Source organism: Bison bison, unplaced genomic scaffold (genome assembly GCF_000754665.1).
Source record: "Bison bison bison isolate TAMUID 2011002044 unplaced genomic scaffold, Bison_UMD1.0 scf7180017864322, whole genome shotgun sequence".
Lineage (NCBI taxonomy): Eukaryota > Metazoa > Chordata > Mammalia > Artiodactyla > Bovidae > Bison > Bison bison.
Window position 1 is genome coordinate 1,430,181 of NW_011494894.1, and position 22,424 is coordinate 1,452,604.

Sequence of the window (22,424 nt, forward strand, 5' to 3'; positions counted from 1 at the left end):
GTGGCATCACTGACTCGATGGACGTGAATCTGAGTAAACTCCTGGAGTTGGTGATGGACAGGGAGGCCTGGCATGCTGCGATTCATGGGGTCGCAAAGAGTTGGACATGACTGAGCGACTGAACTGAACTGAACTGATGCAGACCTATGTATATTGCAACCTTATTTATAATTTCCAAGATAAGGAAACAACCTAAATACCACTGACGGATGAATAAAGAAGATGTTTCTGTGTACATATATGCAATCAAATACTACTCAGCCATAAGAAACAATGAAATCTTGCCATCTACAACAACATGAATGGACCTAGAGGGTATTATGTTAAGTGAAATAAATCAAATGGAAAAAGACAAATACCGTATGATTTCACTCATGTGTAATCTAATTGAAATGAAATGGAGCAAAAACAAACATGTGGATACAGATTGGTAGTTACCAGGGGGAAGAGTAGTGGGGATAGGGCACAATGGTTAAAGGCGGTCAAGTGCACAGGGATGGATGGAAGCTGGACTTGGGTGGTGAGCATGCTGTGGTGTGTACGAAAGTAGAATTAAAATGTTACACATGAGAAACTTGCTGTTGTAAACCAATGTGCAAATGGTTATAAACCTCAAACAAAAAAGTACTGTAATTTTCTGCTCTGTGCATCTTCTTCCCAGTTTTGCTTCTAGAGAAAACTGGCTTTTATCTTTTTTACTTTTCATTTTTTGAATGTGTATTCTGTATCTATAATAGTAAATTTATACAGTTTTTTTTTTTCTTTGGTGTAACAGCTTATGACGTGTCTATTTACTTTTTACTCTGATAGGTAAGATTTTGACTTACCTGTTCCCGTGTATTATTACATAATATTTTTAGTTCTTCTGTTGACCACGTCTCTATTTCTTTGTCCCATAACTATGGACAATACCATTCTGTAAGATGAATCTAGGAGTGTATTTGTCCTCTCTTTTACCTCATTAGCTCCTTTTACCACTCAGCTTTTGAAACTTGTATGCTTATTTTAACATTTCTCAAAGGTGGTAATACTTATATTCTTTTCAATAATCATAATTAAGATTCCATACTTAATCTGTAGAATGATTTTCAAATCCGGAATTTTAATCAACTTCATCTGTAATATTAGTATCATTATGTCTAGAAATATTGTTTATTATATCAGGTAATATTTGTATCATGACTGTAAATATTGTTCATTAAACAGGTAACAATTATCTTTTGTTAAGTTTAATTGTGATGACTACTGTGACAATGTAGGTTTTTTAAAACTTTTTATTTTCTATTGTAGTTTAATCAGTTAACAACCTTGTAGTAGTTTCAGGTAAATAGCAGGGGGGCTCAGCCATACATACACATGTTACGACAATGTAGTTTTATTGGAATCTTTTTTCCTTATACTACCAGTAAATCAAATTCATGCTGCGTGCTGGTTTGCTAAATATTTGGACCATACCTTTTGTGATAGACAATCTCCAAGATGGCCGTATGTAATCCTTGTCTCCTGTTAGTTACACATTTGTGTATTCCCTTCCCAGGAATCGATTGGCCTGTGTGACCAGTAGCGTAAAAAAAGTGGCGGTGTGTCATTTCTGAGGTTAGGTTATAAAAGCTGTGGCTTGTCTCTTGGGGATGTTGTCTGCCTCTCTCATTACTTGCTCTGAGGGTTACCAGCTTTCATACTGTGAGGACACACACAGCCCATGATGAGGCCCACGCTGAAAGAAACAGAGGCCAACATCAACACCCCGCAGTCATCTGAAACCTGGTACAATCATGTGGATGAGTTTAGGTGCTGATTTCTCCGGTTCAGTAGACCTTTGACATGACTGCAGCGCTGGCTGACAGTTTGACTGCAGCCTCATGAGAGACACTGAGCTGGAAACATCCTGCCTAGCCTCTTAGGATTCCTGACTATCAGAGGCTTTGTGAGATAGTAATGTTTGTTACTGTAGGCTACCAAGTTTTGGGATAATTTTTTACATTGCAATCAGTACTTAATTTTTTTTTTTTTTAACCTGGAAGTTTGAGTGCTGTTATGACAAAACCCAAAAATGTGGAGAGTGGCTTTGGAATGAGCCATGGGCTTTGAGGAGAGTATGAGGGCCTACACTGTCTTGAGGAAGCTGTTTATAGAAGCCTTGTGGTCTTTGATAAGACTGCAGGTGAGGGTTTGCAGGAAAACGAGGTAAATGTTACTGGAAATTAGAGGAAGGGAGCGGGTCCTTCTTACATCGTTGTAGAAAGTTTAGCAATGTGGTTGCGTACAGAGGTGTGGGAAGTAGGAAAGGTACCAACGGAAGAGGGTATGCTGCTGGGAGATGTCCAACCAGAGTGTTTAGTAAGTTCGGTGTGGTTTCTTCTTGCTTCTTTTAGTAAAACGTGAGAGAGAAATTAGAGGAAGGTTTGTTTTTGTGGTGGCTTAAAACAATAGAGCTTTATTTTTTTTTTATAGTTTTGGAGGCCTGAAGTCTGAAATGAGTATCACTGGGCAGAAATCAAGGTGTTAGCAGAGCCTAGAGCTTCTAGGGAGGAATACATTCCTTGCCTCTTTCAGTTTTTGGTGACTGGGTGTATTCCTTGACTTATGCCAGCATCACTTCAGTCTTCAAGGCCCTCATCTTCAATTCTCTGTCTACTTCAATACTCTACTGCCTTCTCTGTGTGAAATCTCTCTCTGCCCCTCTCTTACAAGACATCTGTGATGGCATTAGTGCCCATTCCTGATAATCCAGGGTAATCTCTGCCTCTCAAGGTCCTTAATCACATCTGCACACACTCTTTGAATAAAGTATCATTTACAAGTTGCAGGAATTAGGACCTAGAAACTTTGGGGCCATCTTGAGACTATCACATATATTTGAGTTCCTCCTTTCCTCTCTCCATCCCTCTCTTCCTTTCTTTCAAAACTTTTAAGATCATGAATATATTCTGCTCTTTTACAAAATTGCCCCTTATGTTTAGCATCCATAGATTCTTGCACAAACCAGTGTTTACATCATGGCTTCAGTTCAGTTCAGTCGCTCAGTTGTGTCTGACTCTGCGACTCCATGGACTGGAGCATGCCCGGCCTCCCTGTCCATCACCAGCTCCCATCATGGCGTCATAATAATGAGTTTCCAGTTCTAGCACCGCTTCCACCTTAGTGATTATCCTCCCTATCTCTTTGTTTGTGTGTCTTTGTAACTGTTCTTCTTTTTACCTGAATCTCTGTTATCTATCTGTATGGCTGCATGTTTGTGTATTGTGTCTATTTGTGTATTTTTCCATCTATCCATTATTTATTTGGACTCATACACCTAATTTTCCCCTCCCAATAGTTTAGAATTTGGAATTCATTAGGCCTCCCTGGTAGCTCAGATGGTAAAGAATCTGTCTGCAGTGCAGGTGATCTGGGTTCTATCCCTGGGTCGGGAAGATCCCCTGGAGAAGGGAATGCTCCAGTATTCTTGCCTGGAAAATCCCATGGACAGAGGAACCTGGAAGGCTACAGTCCATGGGGTCACAGAGAATCGGACATGACTGAGTGACTTTCTCGTTCACACTTTCTTTCAGGGTACTAGATGCCCAAATTGTTCTAGATTTGACTAGTAGGGCCCCTTTTACTTTGGGCTTCTCTGTCCTTGAAACTTTTCACCATCACATGTTTTTGTGGTTGTTGTTTTTTTAAAGCACTTACTACTTTTAAGCATAACAAGACGTTCAGTGCTCATCTGTGAGCTCATAAGCTCCAGCCTTGGAATCGGCCATCTCTTCACAGAGCCCTGGTTGCTTTTTGTGGGGAATGTTTTTGGAAACTGTTAGTTATCATTTTTTTTGCATAAAATTAGCTCCAATTCCACCTTTTTTTTTTTCCCCTTATTGGACCTACTTTTCCAACTGGCTTGTATAAACTTAATCTGTCGAGATGTTGAGGGACTCTGTGGGAGATGGACTTCTGTTCCTGCGTGCTCTGTGTTGCCAGTGGCGCGGACGTTTGTGGGCTTCCCAGCGGTCCTCACCTTCTAGCAAGTTTTGTTGCTCGCTCCTGTCTAGGGCTCCCCTCCTTCCACCTGCGGCCTGCTGACACCACAGAGAGTTTCCTGTTTGGCAGTCCAGCCTGCAGTTCCGTGCCCAGTGCCTTTGGCCCTCCTGCTGTGGAGCAAGTGGCTGGGGCAGCCCAGCTGACTCTCTCAGCCAGCCTGCTGCAGCTGCCGTGTCTCCGGGAGCCCCGAATCCAGCCTTGGGGAGCAGGCCCCCTTGCTAGGACTGCCTTCGGTTCTTCCCCTCCATCCTAGGATATTCCTTACACTTCTCTTTTATTCCTTCTTAGTAGTTAATCCCGGAGAAGGCAATGGCACCCCACTCCACTACTCTTGCCTGGAAAATCCCACGGACATGACTGAGCGACTTCACTTTCACTTTTCACTTTCATGCATTGGAGAAGGAAATGGCAACCCACTCGTGTTCTTGCCTGGAGAATCCCAGGGACGGGGGAGCCTAGTGGGCTGCCGTCTGTGGGGTCGCACAGAGTCGGACATGACTGAAGTGACTTAGCAGCAGCAGCAGCAGTAGTTAATCCTGTGTAAGTAGTTAATAATTCTTTATAAGACTTTCCCTCTTCAAACTGCCGTGTGGATTCCACTTTTTGGCTGGACTCTGGCTGCCGCAGGGTCCTCTATCTGGGCAGTAGATAAGCTCACTATCTGGGTGGTAGACAGGCTCATTGTGGCCTGTTTCAAGGCTCTTTCAGCTGCTGTAGTTGGGAATCAGTGCATTTATGTACATACATATTACAATGCGTGCATTGTACATACTTCCATTCATGTACCAATCTGTACATATACATATATACATACACCTACATGTGCTTATTTCAGAGTTGTTTATGATAGCTTTTGCCAAACAAAGTTTTATATGTTCAGTTTTATTCCTGAATGCTCCTCCACTAACCTCCTTGCCAAGCTTTTATGGTTTTGGTCCTGATGAGAAAGGTCGTCCCATACCTACATTTGCTTATAAGATGATTTTTATAGCTTAAAAAATTCTTTTTAATATCTGTGTGGAATTTATATTTGAATGGGATGTCACATGATGCTCCATTTTAGTTTTCTTTCAGATGGTTAGATATCTGTTGTCACATCACTTATTCAATAATTTGTATTTTTGCTAATGAAATCTTTGTTATACTTTTCATTTGCATTGCCATTAATTCAGGGTTTTTTCTTTTGTGGCATTTATTTGTCTATTCTTACATTAATTCTTGTTTCTATACCATGTTGATTTTTGTATAATGGCTTTATAGAGTATGTTCTGATGCTAGCTATATTTCTCATCAGCATTGGGGAAATGCTGCCTTGCAAGGTCATCTTGGAATACTTGGGGCTCTTACATTGGTTCTTCTTGGTTCTCAGAAGCCATGCCAGTTATCCATTATCCATTTATTGCCTCTTAGCTTCAGGTCCATTCCTTTTTTTTTAATTGGCCTCACTGTGCGGTTTGTGGGATTTAGTTCCCCCATTTTAGTTCCACTGGACCTCCAGGGAATTCCCGTCAGGTCCTTCTTTCATTTCCTGTTCCACATTAATAGGCTGGACTCCTTAAGCGTTTCCCTTTACAGTGAGTATTGCAGTTAAGCTTCACTTAGACATATGCTTAAGTGTAGGGGACACTGGAGGGCGCTCTGGGAGGGTCAGGTCTCTTCTCCCTCTTTGCAGTCTGCTGTGGACTGTTTTGCTTTTGCTTTTGCTGCGCTGTTGTCAGAAGCATCTGCCTCAGCCATACACCTGGAGCCCAGGCTCCTGATGAGCTTGTAGCCACAGTTAGTCGGTGGCCGTCTAGCTAAGCACTGCACGGTCTCCAGGCCTGTTGGAGAGTGGGCTTCACACACTCTCTGTCTGTGTATTTGCCCCTCAGCTGCAGCCCGCTAGCACCCTGTACCCCTCCGACAGGACACTAGACCTCCGGCCTCGTTGCCCTGCAGGCGAGCAGATTCTTGATGCTCCCCCTTCTGCATGCCAGTCTGACAGCTGCGGCCTGCCTTCCTTACCTCAGAAAGTCATTTCCTGTGGCCTTCCTTACCTCCAGCGTGTTCCCCAGGCCTTGCATGACCTTGGTTTATGCGTGGGCTCCCAGCACTGTGACTCTCTCGTTGCCCACCTGCCTGCCCTGTCCCTTCTGAAGTATGGAGGGGGTCTTTCCTGGTGACTGTGGACCAGTCCGGGGAGCCCAGCAAATGTCTCCCAATCCAATGGCTGTAACCATACCTTTTCCAAGAGGATCTGAGATCAAACCGTGGGGAGGGCTTCCCCCTTCCAAGTTTTTTCTTCCTTGGGTACCCTGGGATATTCATTAGGATTCTCTTTTCACTTTAGAGTTTCTATTTTTCTATTGCCATGCTTAATAATTCTTTATATTAAATTTTTCCTGTTCCAGTTGCTGTGTGATTTTGATCTCTTGACTGGACCCTCCTGTCTGTCTTTGATTTTAGAAGAATTCTGGGTAGTCTAACGTTATCCTGTCTCTGTTAGCTCAGAGTTCTTGTGGCACAGGGATTTCTTCTTTCTAATTTGATTGCAGGATCACGGTACTCCTGAGCTTCACACTTGCTTCCTCAGGATGTGCAGCAGGTTTTCACAGCTCCTTGAGATTTGGGCGCAAGATGCAGAGAATCTTATATAGTATAGCAACATCAGTGACATTCATGCCAGAATAAAGGGGTCATTGAAAGCTTCTTGCTACAATTCTTTAAATTTAATAAATGCTAAATATTAACAATTTATGATATATGCTGACATTTCAAAATATAAGTAATAGCAAGAAGTATCTTGGATGCATAATTAGAAAGATAAAAAAACAATTGAGGGAAGTGGGCAGCTGGTCACTAGCCGTAGAACCATTAGTTCTGATGGTTCCATCCATTCATTACATTCTTGTACTCAGCGTTAGGGGATCCACGAACTCTTGTTATTGTAGGCTGTTAACCTCTGACTGCTTGCTTTTGGTCTTTGAGTCTAGACATCCCATCGGTTCTCCACATTTCTCTTGCTTTCTGTTCACAGTTACTATCCAAACTCTATGGTTCCTTCCTTTTTTTCACGACACCTGTCCCGTTTAAGGTTGTCAAGTTGTAGCTGGTTACATGCCGTAAATGTAAGACTCTACTACTGGAGTCTTCTCTGATTAATTTCAGCTTAACCCTTAATTATCTGGAGGTTTTATGAGCACATTTAATTCAAGAAACATTTTAGAAATGGGCACTGTTGTATACAGTGACTCAGCTTCTGCCTTCTCAGAAATTTAGAGTCTCATAGTTGAAGCAAGCGTCATGATCCAGAAGTGCTGGATGTGGCTTTCATCTAGTCAAGTTTTTAAGTCTTGTGATTCTCTACTTTTATTATTAAGGTGCAAGTAATGTAAAAAATTGACTATTCTGAGGAGTTTTAAGAATCATACTTCTAAAGCCACACCAACAGTTTTTTGTTTTTGTATTCTAAAAGGAAAGAAACTTCTCTTGTATTGTACCTACCTTTTCCTCCACCTTTCCTGAGCTGTGTTGTTTAGAGACTGCTTTGTTCTTATTTACAGATGTATCTTCAGCATGTAGCACCATGCATAACCATATATATACTTGAAAAATACAGAAATAATGAGTTAAGGTTTAAGAGCTGGACTAGTGACAAGACAGCGTTACCATTAAAAATCAGTCTCATGGCAGAAATTTAAAAGTTTGATTATAACTAGTATGGGGAAGGGAGAAGGCAATGGCAACCCACTCCAGTACTCTTGCCTGGAAAACCCCGTGGGAGGAGCTTCTTAGGCTTGCAGTCCATGGGGTCGCTAAGAGTTGGACACGACTGAGCGGCTTCACTTTCACTTTTCACTTTCATGCATTGGAGAAGGAAATGGCAACCCACTCCAGTGTTCCTGCCTGAAGAATCCCAGAGATGGGGGAGCCTGGTGGGCTGCCATCTATGGGGTCGCACAGAATCGGACACAACTGAAGTGACTTAGCAGCAGTACGGGGAAATAGATATAGGAAGAGTAGAAATTTGCATAGTTTGGGGAGGACAATTTGGAATATACCTTTTCCTGTTTTTTAGTAAATTTTACTGCACATCTATTCTCTTGTCTACAGGGAGATAATTATTATTAGATATTTGGCTTCAGAATTCTCCTTTACACTCTTAAAAATTACTGAAGCTTGAAAAACTATTGTTTATGTGGTTGTAGCTATTAATATTTATCACACTAGAAGTTTAAAAATATTTTTGTACTTAGTTAAAAATGTAACGTGAGTATTTTTATGAAAAATTAGAGTAGTATTAGTTTACTTACATGAATCTTCAATGCCTGGATTAAAAGAAAAATACCTAATTCTCATATCTGCTGCTGGATCCAGTCTGTGGTGAAATGTGATGAAGTATATGGAGAAGGCAATGGCACCCCACTCCAGTACTCTTGCCTGGAAAATCCCATGGACAGAGGAGCCTGGTAGGCTGCAGTCCATGGGGTCGCTAAGAGTCGGACACGACTGATCGACTTTACTTTCACTTTTCACTTTCATGCATTGGAGAAGGAAATGGCAACCCACTCCAGTATTCTTGCCTGGAGAATCCCAGGGACGAGGGAGCCTGGTGGCCTGCCGTTGCACATGAGGTTGCATGGGGTTGCACAGAGTCGGACACGACTGAAGCAACTTAGCAGCAGCAGCATATGAAGAAAAATTAGGGTCACACAGATGATGTTGTTGAAAAAGGGAGGAGTATTTTAACAGCTTTTCAGATGGTTGAAGATACTCTTCTTCGATACACTGAAGCTTGGTAGTGGTAAATTCCTTCTTTTTTTGTTATTTAAGTATAGCTGATTTTTATTACTGTATTATATTAGTATTACTGTGTTATATTACTGTAATATACTGTATTACTGTATTATATTAGTTTTAGGTATACAACATAGTGATTTGATATTTTTGTAGATTATACTGTAGTTGAAGTTATTATAAAATGTTGGCTCTATTTTTTGTGCTGTGCCTTGCATCCTGGTATCATATTTATTTCCTGCCTAGTAGTTGGTACCTTTTAATCCTCTCCCACTATATTGCCCCTCCTCTTACCCTTTCTGTGTTGGTAACCTCTAGTTTGTTCTTTGTATCTGTGAATCTGTTTCTGTTTTGTTATACTCATTTGTTTATTTTTTAGATTCTACAAATAAGTGAAAATACACAATATTTGTCTTCCTCTGTCTTGACTAATTTCAGTAAGCACGATACCTTCCAGGAGGTCCATCTATGTTGTTACATATGGGAAAATTCTATTCTTTTCTATGGCTGGGTAGACAGCAGTCATTTCGTAAAGGCTTAGTTACATTATGGAATCTGACACTCAATGAACCTCTGGTCCTTTGTTATATTAAAATCCATTCATCTGTCTTAGATTTGAATGTATCTTTTACTTATGTGTGAGCTTGTGACACACATTCATCATTTGACAAGTTTTGGTTCCCTGAGTTATGCAGATTTTGCAAATGTTGGCCATTTTCATTAAATAGTATCCAAAAATGTTAACTATCACCGCAGATCTCTACAGGAAATTTTTTAAAGTATTAGGAAGCTGTCAAGCTTATAGTGAATTGACAGCTTGAATTTCATCACTGAAAATGATGCTCCTGGTTGTTTTCTTTGAAGTGTTAGGCTCACTTTGTTTATTTTTGAGAAAATATCTGTCAGATATCCAAGTCATAGTAGTTTATATTTTTTTTACACACAGACTTTTAAAAAGAAATGGTCTCAAGTAAGTATTGAGGTTTAATAAAGTTAATTTTTATGCTTCATCACGGACATTCTTATGTAAAACTGGCATTAAAAAAATTTAATGTGAGTGGCAGTAAGGAATATGACTATTACTAATAAGTATAGTTTGGTACCATTGTCTTGGTTCATGCCAAGAGGTCAGCAGTTTTACTGCTATTGCTTTTAGATTATCAGTGCAGATGTCCATGTGGTGAAAATGCAGCTGCTGTCTTGGTATTATTATGAAAATGGTTTTGACCTTATTGATTCTTTGAATGCCCTTGGGGGACCCCCAGCAGTCTGCGGACTACACTTTGAGAACACATAACACATGTCTGAACACATATATGTGTATACAGATGAGTGTCCTTGCAGCATTTTTTTCCCCTTTACTTATTGGAATATAATTGCTTTAGTTTGGTTAGTTTCTGCTGTACAACAATGTGAGTCAGCCATTTGTATCCATATGCCCCCTCCTTGAGTCTCCCTCCCCGCCCCGCCCCCCTGCCCCCGGGTCATCACGGGGCACTGGGCTGAGCTCCCCGCGCTGCTCAGCAGCTCCCCTGGTGGCTGGCTGTTTACCCATGGTAGTGTAGATACGTCAGTGCTGCTCTCTCAATTCCTGCCTCCCTCTCCTTCAGTACAAGAAAACTGAAACTGAGTTTCTCACTATATGATTGTATGGATGTGCCATACAAATTTAGACAATTATAGGATTCTGCAGCTATTTGTGATACACTGATATGAAAACATGTCCAAGATTTATTTTTAAGATAAAGAAACAAATGTTGCATAGCAGTATGTTTAGTCAGATCCCATCTGTATTTAAATAGACATACATGTTTGTGTGAAGCCGTACCTAATGTGTGCAGCCTGTGGTGGCGTGGGTGGAGGGATATTTTTGCTTTCTGCCTTACGCCTTCTGTGCTGTGGAGTTCAACTGCGCTCAAGAAGCTTGTGAGCTTGTGCAAATTAAATGATAAGCTTATCACTGGGTGCAAGGGAATGGCTTCTGGATTAGTTGAGATTCTTAACTATTATTGTCTGTTGCTAGTGGGTTATTTCCAACTTTTCTCCACATCCTTATACATTAAAGAGTGAAAGTTTCATATTAATCTTAGTAAGTAAGCAATTTATCTCTTTCAGTAACTGGTGCAGTCCATTTGTAATACTTATAGTTGCAGTGAACCCTGCAGGCAGCAGCTGTGGTTGTGTGAAGGGAAGTTTTAGTTAATCATCTATCTTTTTAGCTAGTCTCACATTTTTAGTACATGAGCCTCAGCTGCAAAAGAGTCCTGTTTGTGATTTACAGAACCATCAGATCTGTGGTTACTATTTGAGTGTTTCAGGGAAAAGAACATGCCTTTTGGAATCAGATTTAGGCCCAAATCTTCTCTCCTGCTGTTCACTAGTGGTGTGATCTTGTACAAATTAACATCTGAGCTTGTTATTGAGGAGTTAGGAATTACATCCGTTCCTGAGGATCGTATCGGTAGCGTGTGTAGCTCGGTGCTTTACGCGTATTAGCTCCATTAGCTCTCATCTGTTGCTCGGTCTGCCCTTCCCCTAACGCACCACACTGTCCATGTAGAAGCTTCTGGTTAGCCTTTCAGGGCTCTAGTTGTCTCTTTTTCTAGGAAGTTCTCTGTTTTCTTTGGGGATAGTTGAGATGGTTGTTTCCCCCTCCGGGCTGTACATCTCACCAGTCTGGCACTTAACTCATTTTATTTTTCTCCAATTTTTTTAACTTGCAAAATTTACAGAAAAAAGAATAATATAGTGAACAGTTTATACCTTTGGCTCAAGTTCACTGAAAAACATTTTGCCACATTTTCCTGTGTCTCCGTGTATCATTTTTTTCCTGAACCACTTGAGAATACATTGCAGATTTTGTGACATTTCATCCCTACTTCCATATTTCCCCTATTACTCAAGAAATTTAATGCTGATATAATACTGTTGTCAAATATGTAGTTAATATTCAGTTTTCTCTAGTTATTCTAAATTTTTTTTTTTTTTGCATCCAGGATCATATCTGTAGGTTTGTTTATTTAGACTATTCCTTATGCATTTTTTTTTTGGTCTGTTCATGACTTTGACATTTTTATTTGATTTTATTTTTTTTTTTTGACTTTGACATTTAAAAAAAATATTATTTTGCTTTTGTTTTAAAAAATAACTTTATTTATTGGCTGTGCTGGGTCTTTGTTCTGATGTTTTTAGAGTATTAGTTTGTAGGTTTCACAATCTTGATCTTTTTTAAGATCATAAAAAACTGTTTTTTGTTTGTTTTGTTACATCTCTCCTCACACTGTGATTTCCTGTGAGAATGGGAAAAGTAGCTCTTGACAGATATAAGGAAGAACTGGCCCGACACTCCCTATGTGTTCGACCTTGGTGTTTCTTACTAGAGTTGGCCCGGCATTCACAGCTAGGTCGTGGTGTTCTCCTGTTGAATATAAGCAGTTTCACAGAATAGGAACATTAGACAAGGGTGCTCTTTGTCTTTGGATCAAGACTAAAACAAGACCATGCTGTAATCATGTCTGAACACAGACAAAAACATGAACATTGTCAAGTCACAAAAATGATCAAGCTTCACTTCATCCTGGCTACCATGATGACTACAGATTTTTTTTATAAATCACAGCCTTAGCCTCTCTTCATTCTTCTTGCCTCATAATAAAATTTATTAAAACCATAGAATCTAAGAATTATATAGAATTAACAGAATCTTAGAATGGCTCCCACTTCCTGACAGAGCAAACAAAGCCCCACTTCTTTGCGTCTTTCCCCCAGCAGCCAACAGAAACTCAAATTCTGTAAGTCCTTTCTAACACCCTCTGAGTGAAACGCCCCAGGGTTCCCTAGAGTATACATACTCCTTAGTCGTGAAAGTGAAGTTGCTCAGTCGTGTCCAGCTCTTAGCGACCCCATGGACTACAGCCCACCAGGCCCTCCATCCATGGGATTTTCCAGGCAAGAGTACTGGAGTGGGGTGCCATTGCCTTCTCCATTAACAGCGGCTAGGCATATTATATTTTCTTGGAGCTGGTATACTTGGTGACAGCCTTAGTGCCCTCGGACATGGCGTGCTTGGCCAGCTCCCCAGGTAGCAGCAAGCGCACGGCGGTCTGGATCTCCCTGGATGTGATAGTTGAGCGCTTGTTGTAATGCTCCAGGTGCCACGCCTCGCCAGCGATGCGCTCGAAAATGTTGTTGACAAAGGAGTTCATGATGCCCATGGCCTTGGACGAGATGCCGGTGTCCGGATGGACTTGCTTCAGCACCTTGTACATGTACATGGAGTAGCTCTCCTTGCGGCTGCGCTTGGGCTTCTTGCTGTCTTCTTCTGGGCCTTGGTCACAGCTTTTTTAGAGCCCTTTTTAGGGGCAGGAGCAGACTTAGCTGGTTCAGGCATGTCTATAATGACAACACCCAACAACACAGAAAGATCTTGAAAAGATCTATACATTCTCCTTACTCATAAGGAGTCTTAAACCTAACTTCTTTAACTAGAGGTATGTTCTTGGTGCTGTTGACTAGAGGAAATTCACACCTAAGAACTCGGCCTCTCCTTTTTGCCTTGTGAATGAGTTTTTAATACAGTTAGGAATTAGCACCAAGCTTCTCTGGCTAGTTTCTTACTGGTAAAGGATAACCTTTAGTTTTGTTTAACTGGTTTTTGGTTACTGACAGTTGCATTTTTAAAAAGCTGTAAATCCTGCTTTCATGAGTTGTTCTTCATAATTTAAAAAAAATTGGAGAAGATTTCAAAGACAGCTTAGAAATCAAAGAGAGAGACTGTATTTTCAGTGCTTTACCAGCTTTGTGAGAAGGTTTTGGTTTAATTTTCCTTCTGCCACTTTTAATAGCAAACCATTGTGGAGTAATTTGGAGGTGGTAGAGTGACTTAAAGATAATATATACACACTCATACACAAATAATACAGTACATAATGTGTAATACTGCATAATAAACTTCAGGAAAGATTGTTTTACATTTTCTATCATAAATTACCTATAATTTTTCTACTCTTCACAAGAAAATAAAATTTCCATTCCTGTAAATGGAAATTTAAAGGCTGTAAGAGAAGCACCTGTTCATAATTTCTCATTGTTGTTGACTTTCAAAGGAGGTTATGATGATATTAAAAGATGAACAGTTTGAGAGTAGCTCCTAGGGTGTTGTCTCCCATTAGAATTACTGTTGAATCTTGCTGCTTTTAAATTCAGTTGTCAAATTAGGTGGCTTTGTGACATGTATTAGAGCCAGTAGTCATTGCATTAAAATTTATCTGCTTCTCTTTGTCTGTGCTACCAATACTGTTTTTTATTTTTGTTATTCTGAAATATCTTAGGAACAAAGAAGTGAACATGTTCTTTTATCATATTTGTTCTGATGCGAGGATTTAGTGTAATTGAACCTTTTAATGCATTAGCCTTTAATTTTGGTTGTACTCTGAAAAATGTTCTAATTCATCTCTGCTTGTCCAAGTTTAGTGGAATAGAAATGCATAGATCAATAGAAATAGAACAAAAATGCACTTTTGACATGTTTATTCTACTTAGAAGTTGATATACTCACAACTTAAGCATTTAAATCTAGTTTAATAGGGAAGTGAGGTGATTCATTGATCACACTAGGATTAAAGCAGCCAAATTTTTATGTATTTGTTTCAACTAGTAAACTAGCATTTTTTTAGGATGTCATCAAATGTGGGGAAGTTTTTCATTTATCAGTTCAGTTCAGTCAGTCACTCAGTCGTGTCCGACTCTTTGTGACCCCATGAATCGCAGCACGCCAGGCCTCCCTGTCCATCACCAACTCCCGGAGTACACCCAGACTCATGTCCACTGAGTCAGTGATGCCATCCAGCCATCTCATCCTCTGTCGTCCCCTTCTCCTCTTGCCCCCAATCCCTCCCAGCATCAGAGTCTTTTCCAGTAAGTCAACTCTTCGCATGAGGTGGCCAAAGTACTGGAGTTTCAGCTTCAGCATCATTCCTTCCAAAGAAATCCCAGGGCTGATCTCCTTCAGAATGGACTGGTTGGATCTCCTTGCAATCCAAGGGACTCTCAAGAGTCTTCTCCAACACCACAGTTCAAAAGCATCAGTTCTTCGGTGCTCAGCCTTCTTCACAGTCCAACTCTCACAATCATACCTGACCACAGGAAAAACCATAGGCTTGACTAGACAAACCTTTGTTGGCAAAGTAATGTCTCTGCTTTTGAATATGCTATCTAGGTTGGTCATAACTTTCCTTCCAAGGAGTAAGTGTCTTTTAATTTCATGGCTGCAGTCACCATCTGCAGTGATTTTGGAGCCCAGAAATATAAAGTCTGACACTGTTTCCACTGTTTCCCTGTCTATTTCCCATGAAGTGGTGGGACCGGATGCCATGATTTTAGTTTTCTGAATGTTGAGCTTTAAGCCAACTTTTTCACTCTCCACTTTCACTTTCATCAAGAGGCTTTTTAGTTCCTCTTTACTTTCTGCCACAACAAATTATTAGTTCATTTAAAGATAATATTGGGTGGTTTTGTGGGTTGAAACATAATATAATGTGTGCATTTTCTGGATTTCTGTTCTAAGATTACGGATGCTCACACAATTACTACTACTATATTTATAGGTACTGCAGTTTGCTTTTTTGTTTAAAGGATAAATATGCTGGACAGTAATCATAAGCACCGATGAATACTCAAATTCTTATTTAGGCAAAAGAAGGGATAATGGACATTTTTAGCTGTCATTTTCACCTATTTGGCCAATGTTTTTTTCCCCCAGGATAAATATCTTAGGTTGTTTTCAGGCCAGAGAATTTGTGCTACATGTTATAGCTCTCAGAAGCTTGTTTCCAGCTAATATTGTTGATAGGTAAGCTAGCAGTGTCACTTTAGGCGTGTTTTTGTCATTGGAAGAATGTAATGTAGTTGTTGAGTGTGAACTGGAAACTAGTAGATTTAGCATAATAGGTAATATTAGTTTTGGTTTCTCATGGCTAATGCTCTGGATGTAGCCTCAGGCAACGTGGCTCCAGAGCGATCAGGAATCCAAGCTCCTTCCTGCCTTGTTCTGTCTTGTTTTTAACCTCCTACATCCTAGTCCTTCCTGGAAGGGGAAAAGGAGATAGAATGAAGAGGAGAAGTGGGAGAAGGAGGGTGTATAGCAGTTATCTCTTAAAGAGATTTCTGGTAAGCTGCAAAATAAATTTCATTTATATTATTGGCCAGCATTTATTCCACAGGTAACCTCAAGGCAAGCTGGAAATTACCGTCTATTTCCACCCCTCCACACCACCCCCCACTCCCCCCCGCCCCGCCCGCCCACAGCTTCTCAGATAGCTCAGTGGTCAAGAACAATGACAGTGAAGTCACTCAGTCGAGTCCGACTCTTAGTGATCCCATGGACTGGAGCCTACCATACTCCTCCGTCCGTGGGATTTTCCAGGCAAGAGTACTGGAGTGGGTTGCCATTTCTTCTCCAGAGGGTCTTCCCGACCCAGGGATCGAACCTGGGTCTCCTGCATTGTACGCAGATGCTTTACCATCTGAGCCACCAGGGGGGTGGTCAAGAATGGGCCTACCAGTGCTGGAGACGTAGGAGATGTGGGTTTAATCCCTATGTTGGGAGGATCCCCTGGAGAAGGAAATGGCAACCCACTCTAGTATTCTTGTCTGGAAAATTCCGTGGACAGAGTTTTTAAGTTTTATTATTTACTCATACAGTCAACAAAAATATTTTAGCCTGTTCTATATACTGGACACTATGATGGTACTTGAAGGTTTAAAGAAACCATGATTGGTTTATTAAGAGCTTACTATGTACTTGATGAGGAGGGCATGGCAACCCACTTCAGTGTTCTTGCCTAGAGAAACCCATGGACAGAGGAAGCTGGCAGCTACAGTCCATGGGGTCACAGAGTTGGACACGACTGAAGTGACTGTGCATGCATGCATGTGCTTGATATGGACTATTCATTTTGAGTACATTGTTCATTTTATTCATTTTGTAAATTAGGACGTCATCAGCCTAAATTTTATAACTACCAAATGAGAGAGCAAGTAGTTTGAACCCAGGTCTGTCTCTCAAACCGTTTCTTTCGGTTGTCATTAAGTAGATGTTTCATTAGACTTGAGTCACATTGAGCTGAGGCATTTAATTGTTCAGTTTCAAATTCTTGCCTTGGGTAGTATAACTAGGAGTCTTTCTTTTTTTTAAGGTTGACTCGTGTTTTTGTTGGAGAAGGCAATTGCAACCCACTCCAATACTCTTGCCTGGAAAATCCCATGGACGGAGGAGCCTGGTAGGCTGCAGCCCATGGGGTCGAGAAGAGTCGGACAGAACTGAGCGATTTCACTTTCACTTTTCACTTTCATGCATTGGAGAAGGAAATGGCAACCCACTCCAGTGTTCTTGCCTGGAGAATCCCAGGGACAGCGGAGCCTGGTGGGCTGCCGTCTATGGGGTCACACAGAGTCGGACACGACTGAAGCAACTTAGCAGCAGCAGCAGCGTTTTTGTGATCATACTACCTTGCTTATTTACACTTCATAGACTAGTAAAAACCTGTTCATTTTCTATATAACTATTTCTATTGTTATATATATATAACCATTTCTGTTGTTATATATATATATATACACACACACCCATTTCTGTTGTTATATATATATAACCATTTCTATTCTATTTCTGTTTAAAAACCTGTTCACTTTCTGTTGTTAACCATTTTAAGGTGATGTCATGATTAAAATCAACAAGCTTGAACCTCAGTTATTTTCCACAAAGTCTGGTTGTTAAGTTTGTCAGCTGGGAGATAGTATAATCTTACATGTAAGTGCTGGTTTTAAAGTATGTTGGATTAGATGTGTGTGATGTTTCCTAGGTTAGAACATTTTTTTTTTTTTTTTTGTAATTCTGTGCTCTCACAATAGAGTTGAGCATTTTGAAACAAATTTCCCTATAAACAATAGGGAGAGTAGAGATTTGGCACAAATTTAGTTAACATACCAAAATTTAATCATTAATTGTGTTTCTGAGTGAGTGGAAAACATATGTGATATTTTAAAAAGTTGCTAAAAAATAGATTTCCTTACTTTATTGTTATATTAAGTACTTAGTAAGCTACTGGAAAAAGTGTGGCAGTGTAAAAGTGACCTCTTTGCTCTCTGTACTCTCGGACGTACAGTGTTTAATCCTTTGACTAAAGCAACTGAGGGCTCTGTTCTAATCTTTCTGTTTCTTTCTTCCCTTTCATTCATTTGCGGCTCTGTGATAATTGCAAAGAAGTTGATTTATTTCCAGTAAGTTGTGGTGCCTATAACTAAGAATCTCTTTATGCCTCTGTTTTCATTAACATTTTTCAAAGCCAGTCAAGTATGGGATGTGTTACTCTTTTGATTTTGTAGTTTTTTAAACCTAAATCGCAATCAGTATGATGCATGGCGTGTGACAAATGCCAACTGGTAATCTTATCCGAGAGTAGTACAAAATGCTCATATTTGAAAATGTCTTATCAGCATTCAAATTGTATATATCATTAAAAAAATTTCTATGAAAACCACCTTTCAATCACCTTGTAAACCAGAGCTGACTGCCATGTGGGTTCTCTGTTTTCTCGCAAGCATGCTTTATGTACACTGACAGCATCGCACGTGGAAATTGGCTTGAAAGCTTTTTGCTTCAAGCTGAGGTGTTTGACCCCACTGCCATACAGATGTTCTCATAATTTCCTCTCTTCGACTCCTTTTATAAATCAAAAAGGAGTGGGAAAGGGAAAATGATATGAGTAATTGCAGTATTAAATTACTGTAGAAAACTGAGTTCTTTATAATTCTCTCTTCAACTTGAGTTTCAAATTGCCAGCTTCTTAAATGGTAAGTTTTTTGTATTGACAGTCTTTAGATTATGATAGCACTGTTTATTGGCTAGTTGACACCTCTGCCTCCCGTGTTATCAGAAACGTTACTCTTCCCTGGTGGGAGCACAAGTGATTCCAGGTACGGAGACTAGATTTGACTTCAGAAGACTGCGTGATGACCACAGCAGACAGCTTTCTCATTGTGAAGCTCAACTGTTGCAAACTAGCTTTGATCTTTCTTTCCTTCAGTGTTGACTCTTATTTAATTCCAGGACGATTTGATGAAACTGTTATTGAAGAGAGGAGGCAGTGTGCTGAAGATCTGCTGCAGTTTTCTGCCAACATTCCTGCCCTTTATAACAGTAAACAGCTTGAAGATTTTTTCAAGGTTTGGTGTTCTTTCTGGAATATTTTGTATCTTTTTTTTTTTTTAATATTTTTTATCTTATTAAATGTCTTTATTTTCTGATTTGTAGTAAAGCAAGATTTAAGTTTTTTTTTTCTCCCCCAAACAAAATGTCATTTACTTTTAAATTTCATTATTCAGTAAAATAACTAGAAGTTAATAGTAAATAACAGTGTCTGGCATGTCTTCTATTTCTCTTGTGGAAATGTGTACAGTTTGTGATTCACCAATTTAAGAAAATTGTTGCAGAGGGCTTAGAGCTTATCTAATTCATCATAATTGAAAAAATTAAAACATTTAAATACCATGAAACTCCAGTAGTTATCTTCACTTTTTGAGGTTTCTTTCAGTAAGAGACTTCTTTTGGGGACAGAAACCACTGTAAGTCCATATTAAATTTGTTCTAATTAGACTAATTTGTATAAAGATAGAACAAAAATAGTTCGTGTACAACTTAAAGAGGTAGTCTAGTTCAAACTGTATTACCAGAGATCTTTGGATATTAGTATTTTAAGTTTCTTGACATGAGATGCCTTCATTCTGAGTTCATTATCATTTTTACTAATAATATTCTAGTTTATTATGTATTGAATTTTTGCTAGTTGTCGGTTAATATCAATGTCTTTATTCAATATTAATGTCTTAATTTTTCTGTTACATTTAGCTTTCTAGACTAAAGCTATATGATTGTGCCATAATTATTTTTTCCCTTCTTTAACTAAAAATCTACTCAGTTGTATAAATGTAATTTCTTAGAACACGCAGCCAGCAAGGTATATGAGGATCTTACAAAAGAATATTATCTACAAAAGGAATTTATTTTTTATGGTCTATTTTAGTTTGCTGAAGGAAGTGGATCTTTTGAAAGACATTACAAACTTGTGATTTAGAAATAATAGTAGAAAAGTTTGTAGTAATAAGATTCTTGCTGATTGACTTTGTTGCTTAATTTTTCATTACTCTGCAAACTGGGCTGAGATGATGAATTGGCTTCTGCTTATGACCTAATGCATATATTTAGGATAAAAGACCAAATCAAATTGATACAGTATTAGCTGTTTGCTAAGTACAGCTGTTTCTGTATGGCAGGGAATCTGTGCTTATAGAAAAAGACAGCATTATTAAGCAAGAAGAATATTGCTTTATAGAAATTATGAAAGGCAATCTTGCAAATTAACACATGCTGCTGCTGCTGCTAAGTCGCTTCATTTGTGTCCAATTCTGTGCAACCCCATAGACGGCAGCCCACCAGGCTCCCCCGTCCCTGGGATTCTCCAGGCAAGAACACTGGAGTGGGTTGCCATTTCCTTCTCCAATGCATGAAAGTGAAAAGTGAAAGTGAAGTCGCTCAGTCATGTCCGACTCTTAGCGACCCCATGGGCTGCAGCCTACCAGGCTCCTCCATCCATGGGATTGTCCAGACAAGAGTATTGGAGTGGGGTGCCATTGCCTTCTCCTATACCAAGGGCTAAAAAAAGAATATAGAGATCAGATCGTAGATTTTGAATAACTTAAATAAAATAAAAGCTGTTCATTCTGTTTCTTTTGGATCTGGGAATTCCTCATTGTAACTGTTGCTGAAAGATACTTATTTTTGGGTTACGTGAAATGAGAAACAGAAGAGGAAGAAAAAATTGGGCAGTTTAAGAAAGGTCAAGCTAGTCTTGGAGAATATCTTGGAAATATCCTAAGCAGTGTGTTTGGTGGGAGAAGTATACTGATTTAATATCCTAACAGTGATGCTTAGTTTCTTAATGTAGAGATGAGTAAATATGGTCTTAGAAGGTTATTTGACTCCCAAGTAAGCAACAAAGCAAAACTCACCATGTTATCTTGTTTGTCTCACACAACAAAGTTTTTTTTTTCATATATGTACATATTTTAAAATTATAGTTGATTTACAAGATTATGTAAGTTTCAGGTATACAGTGTAGTGGTTCACAATTTTAAAGGTTGTACCCTATTAATAGTTACTGTAAAATACTGGCTATATTCCCTGTGCTGTACAGTATATCCTGGTACCTCTTAGTCCCCTACTCCTATTTTGCTCTTCAGCTTTTCTCTCTTCCCAGTTGTAACCACTAGTTTCTCATTGAGTCTGTTTCCTTTTTTTGTTTTATTCATTAGTTTGTTTTTTACATTCCACATATAAGTGATATCAAACAGTATTTGTCTTTCTCTGACTGACTTTTTTCACCAAACATGACACCCTCTGAGTCCATGCATTGTTGTTGCAGATGGCAAAATTTCATTATTGGGGAATGTAAAATGGTAAAAATCACTTTGGAAAACAGTTTCTTAAAAACATAAACTTCTGTTGATCTGTGTGCCTGTTCTTTTCTAATACCATACTGTCTTGATTATTGTAGCTTTATAATAAGTTTGGAAATGAAAAAGTGTAAGTTATCCCACTTTATTTGTATTTTTTCTGAGTTATTACAGCAGTTTTGATTCTTTTGAATTTTCATAAAATATTTTAACATCAGTTTGTCCATGTGAGCACAAAATTCTGATGAAATTTTGATTGGAATTATATTAAGTATACAGTTCAATTTGGGGAGAATTGTTATCTTAATATAATCTGTGAACATGAAATAACTCACCATTTATTTAGGTATTCTTTAATTTATCTCAGCACTGTTTGTGATTTTCCTGTATAAGGTACTTTTTTTGTACCTTATACAAATTTAATATAAAATATTTTATTCTTATGATGCTATTATGAATGGAATTGTTCTTTCATTTAGCCTTGTGCTTTAAAGGTTTATCCATGTTATAGCCAGTATCCATTAATTCCTTAATTTATTTTTAAATACTAATTATAATTTTCCCTGTGTGGATCCATAGATATACCACATTTTGTTTATCTGTTCATCAAGTTGATGCCCATATGGGTTGTTGTCTTTTTTGACTACTATGAATGATGGCTGTTAGGAATATTGGCATATAAGTTTTTATGTGGACATTTTTTGTTTCTCTCAGGTATATACTTAGGAGTGGAATTGATGTGGAAGATTTTAAATTCTAATTCAGTTTATTTTCTTGTATCAGATCAGATCAGTCGCTCAGTCATGTCCGACTCTTTGCGACTCCATGAATTGCAGCACGCCAGGCCTCCCTGTCCATCACCAACTCCTGGAGTTCACTGAGACTCAGATCCATCGAGTCAGTGATGCCATCCAGCCATCTCATCCTCTGTCGTCTCCTTCTCCTCCTGCCCCCAATCCCTCCCAGCATCAGAGTCTTTTCCAATGAGTCAACTCTTCGCATGAGGTGGCCAAAGTACTGGAGTTTCAGCTTCAGCATCATTCCTTCCAAAGAAATCCCAGGGCTGATCTCCTTCAGAATGGACTGGTTGGATCTCCTTGCAGTCCAAAGGCCTT

General features: G+C 39.3%; 1 protein-coding gene across 2 annotated transcripts in view; it reads left to right on the forward strand.

The window, feature by feature from the left end:
* RPS6KC1 (ribosomal protein S6 kinase, 52kDa, polypeptide 1) overlaps window positions 1-22,424 on the forward strand; it is a 205,992-nt gene that overhangs the window by 30,840 nt on the left and 152,728 nt on the right. For both annotated transcript variants that reach the window (XM_010853047.1, XM_010853048.1), the window contains exon 4: window positions 18,908-19,023. In XM_010853047.1, coding sequence (XP_010851349.1) covers window positions 18,908-19,023 — 116 coding nt within the window. The remainder of the gene's footprint in view (window positions 1-18,907; window positions 19,024-22,424) is intronic.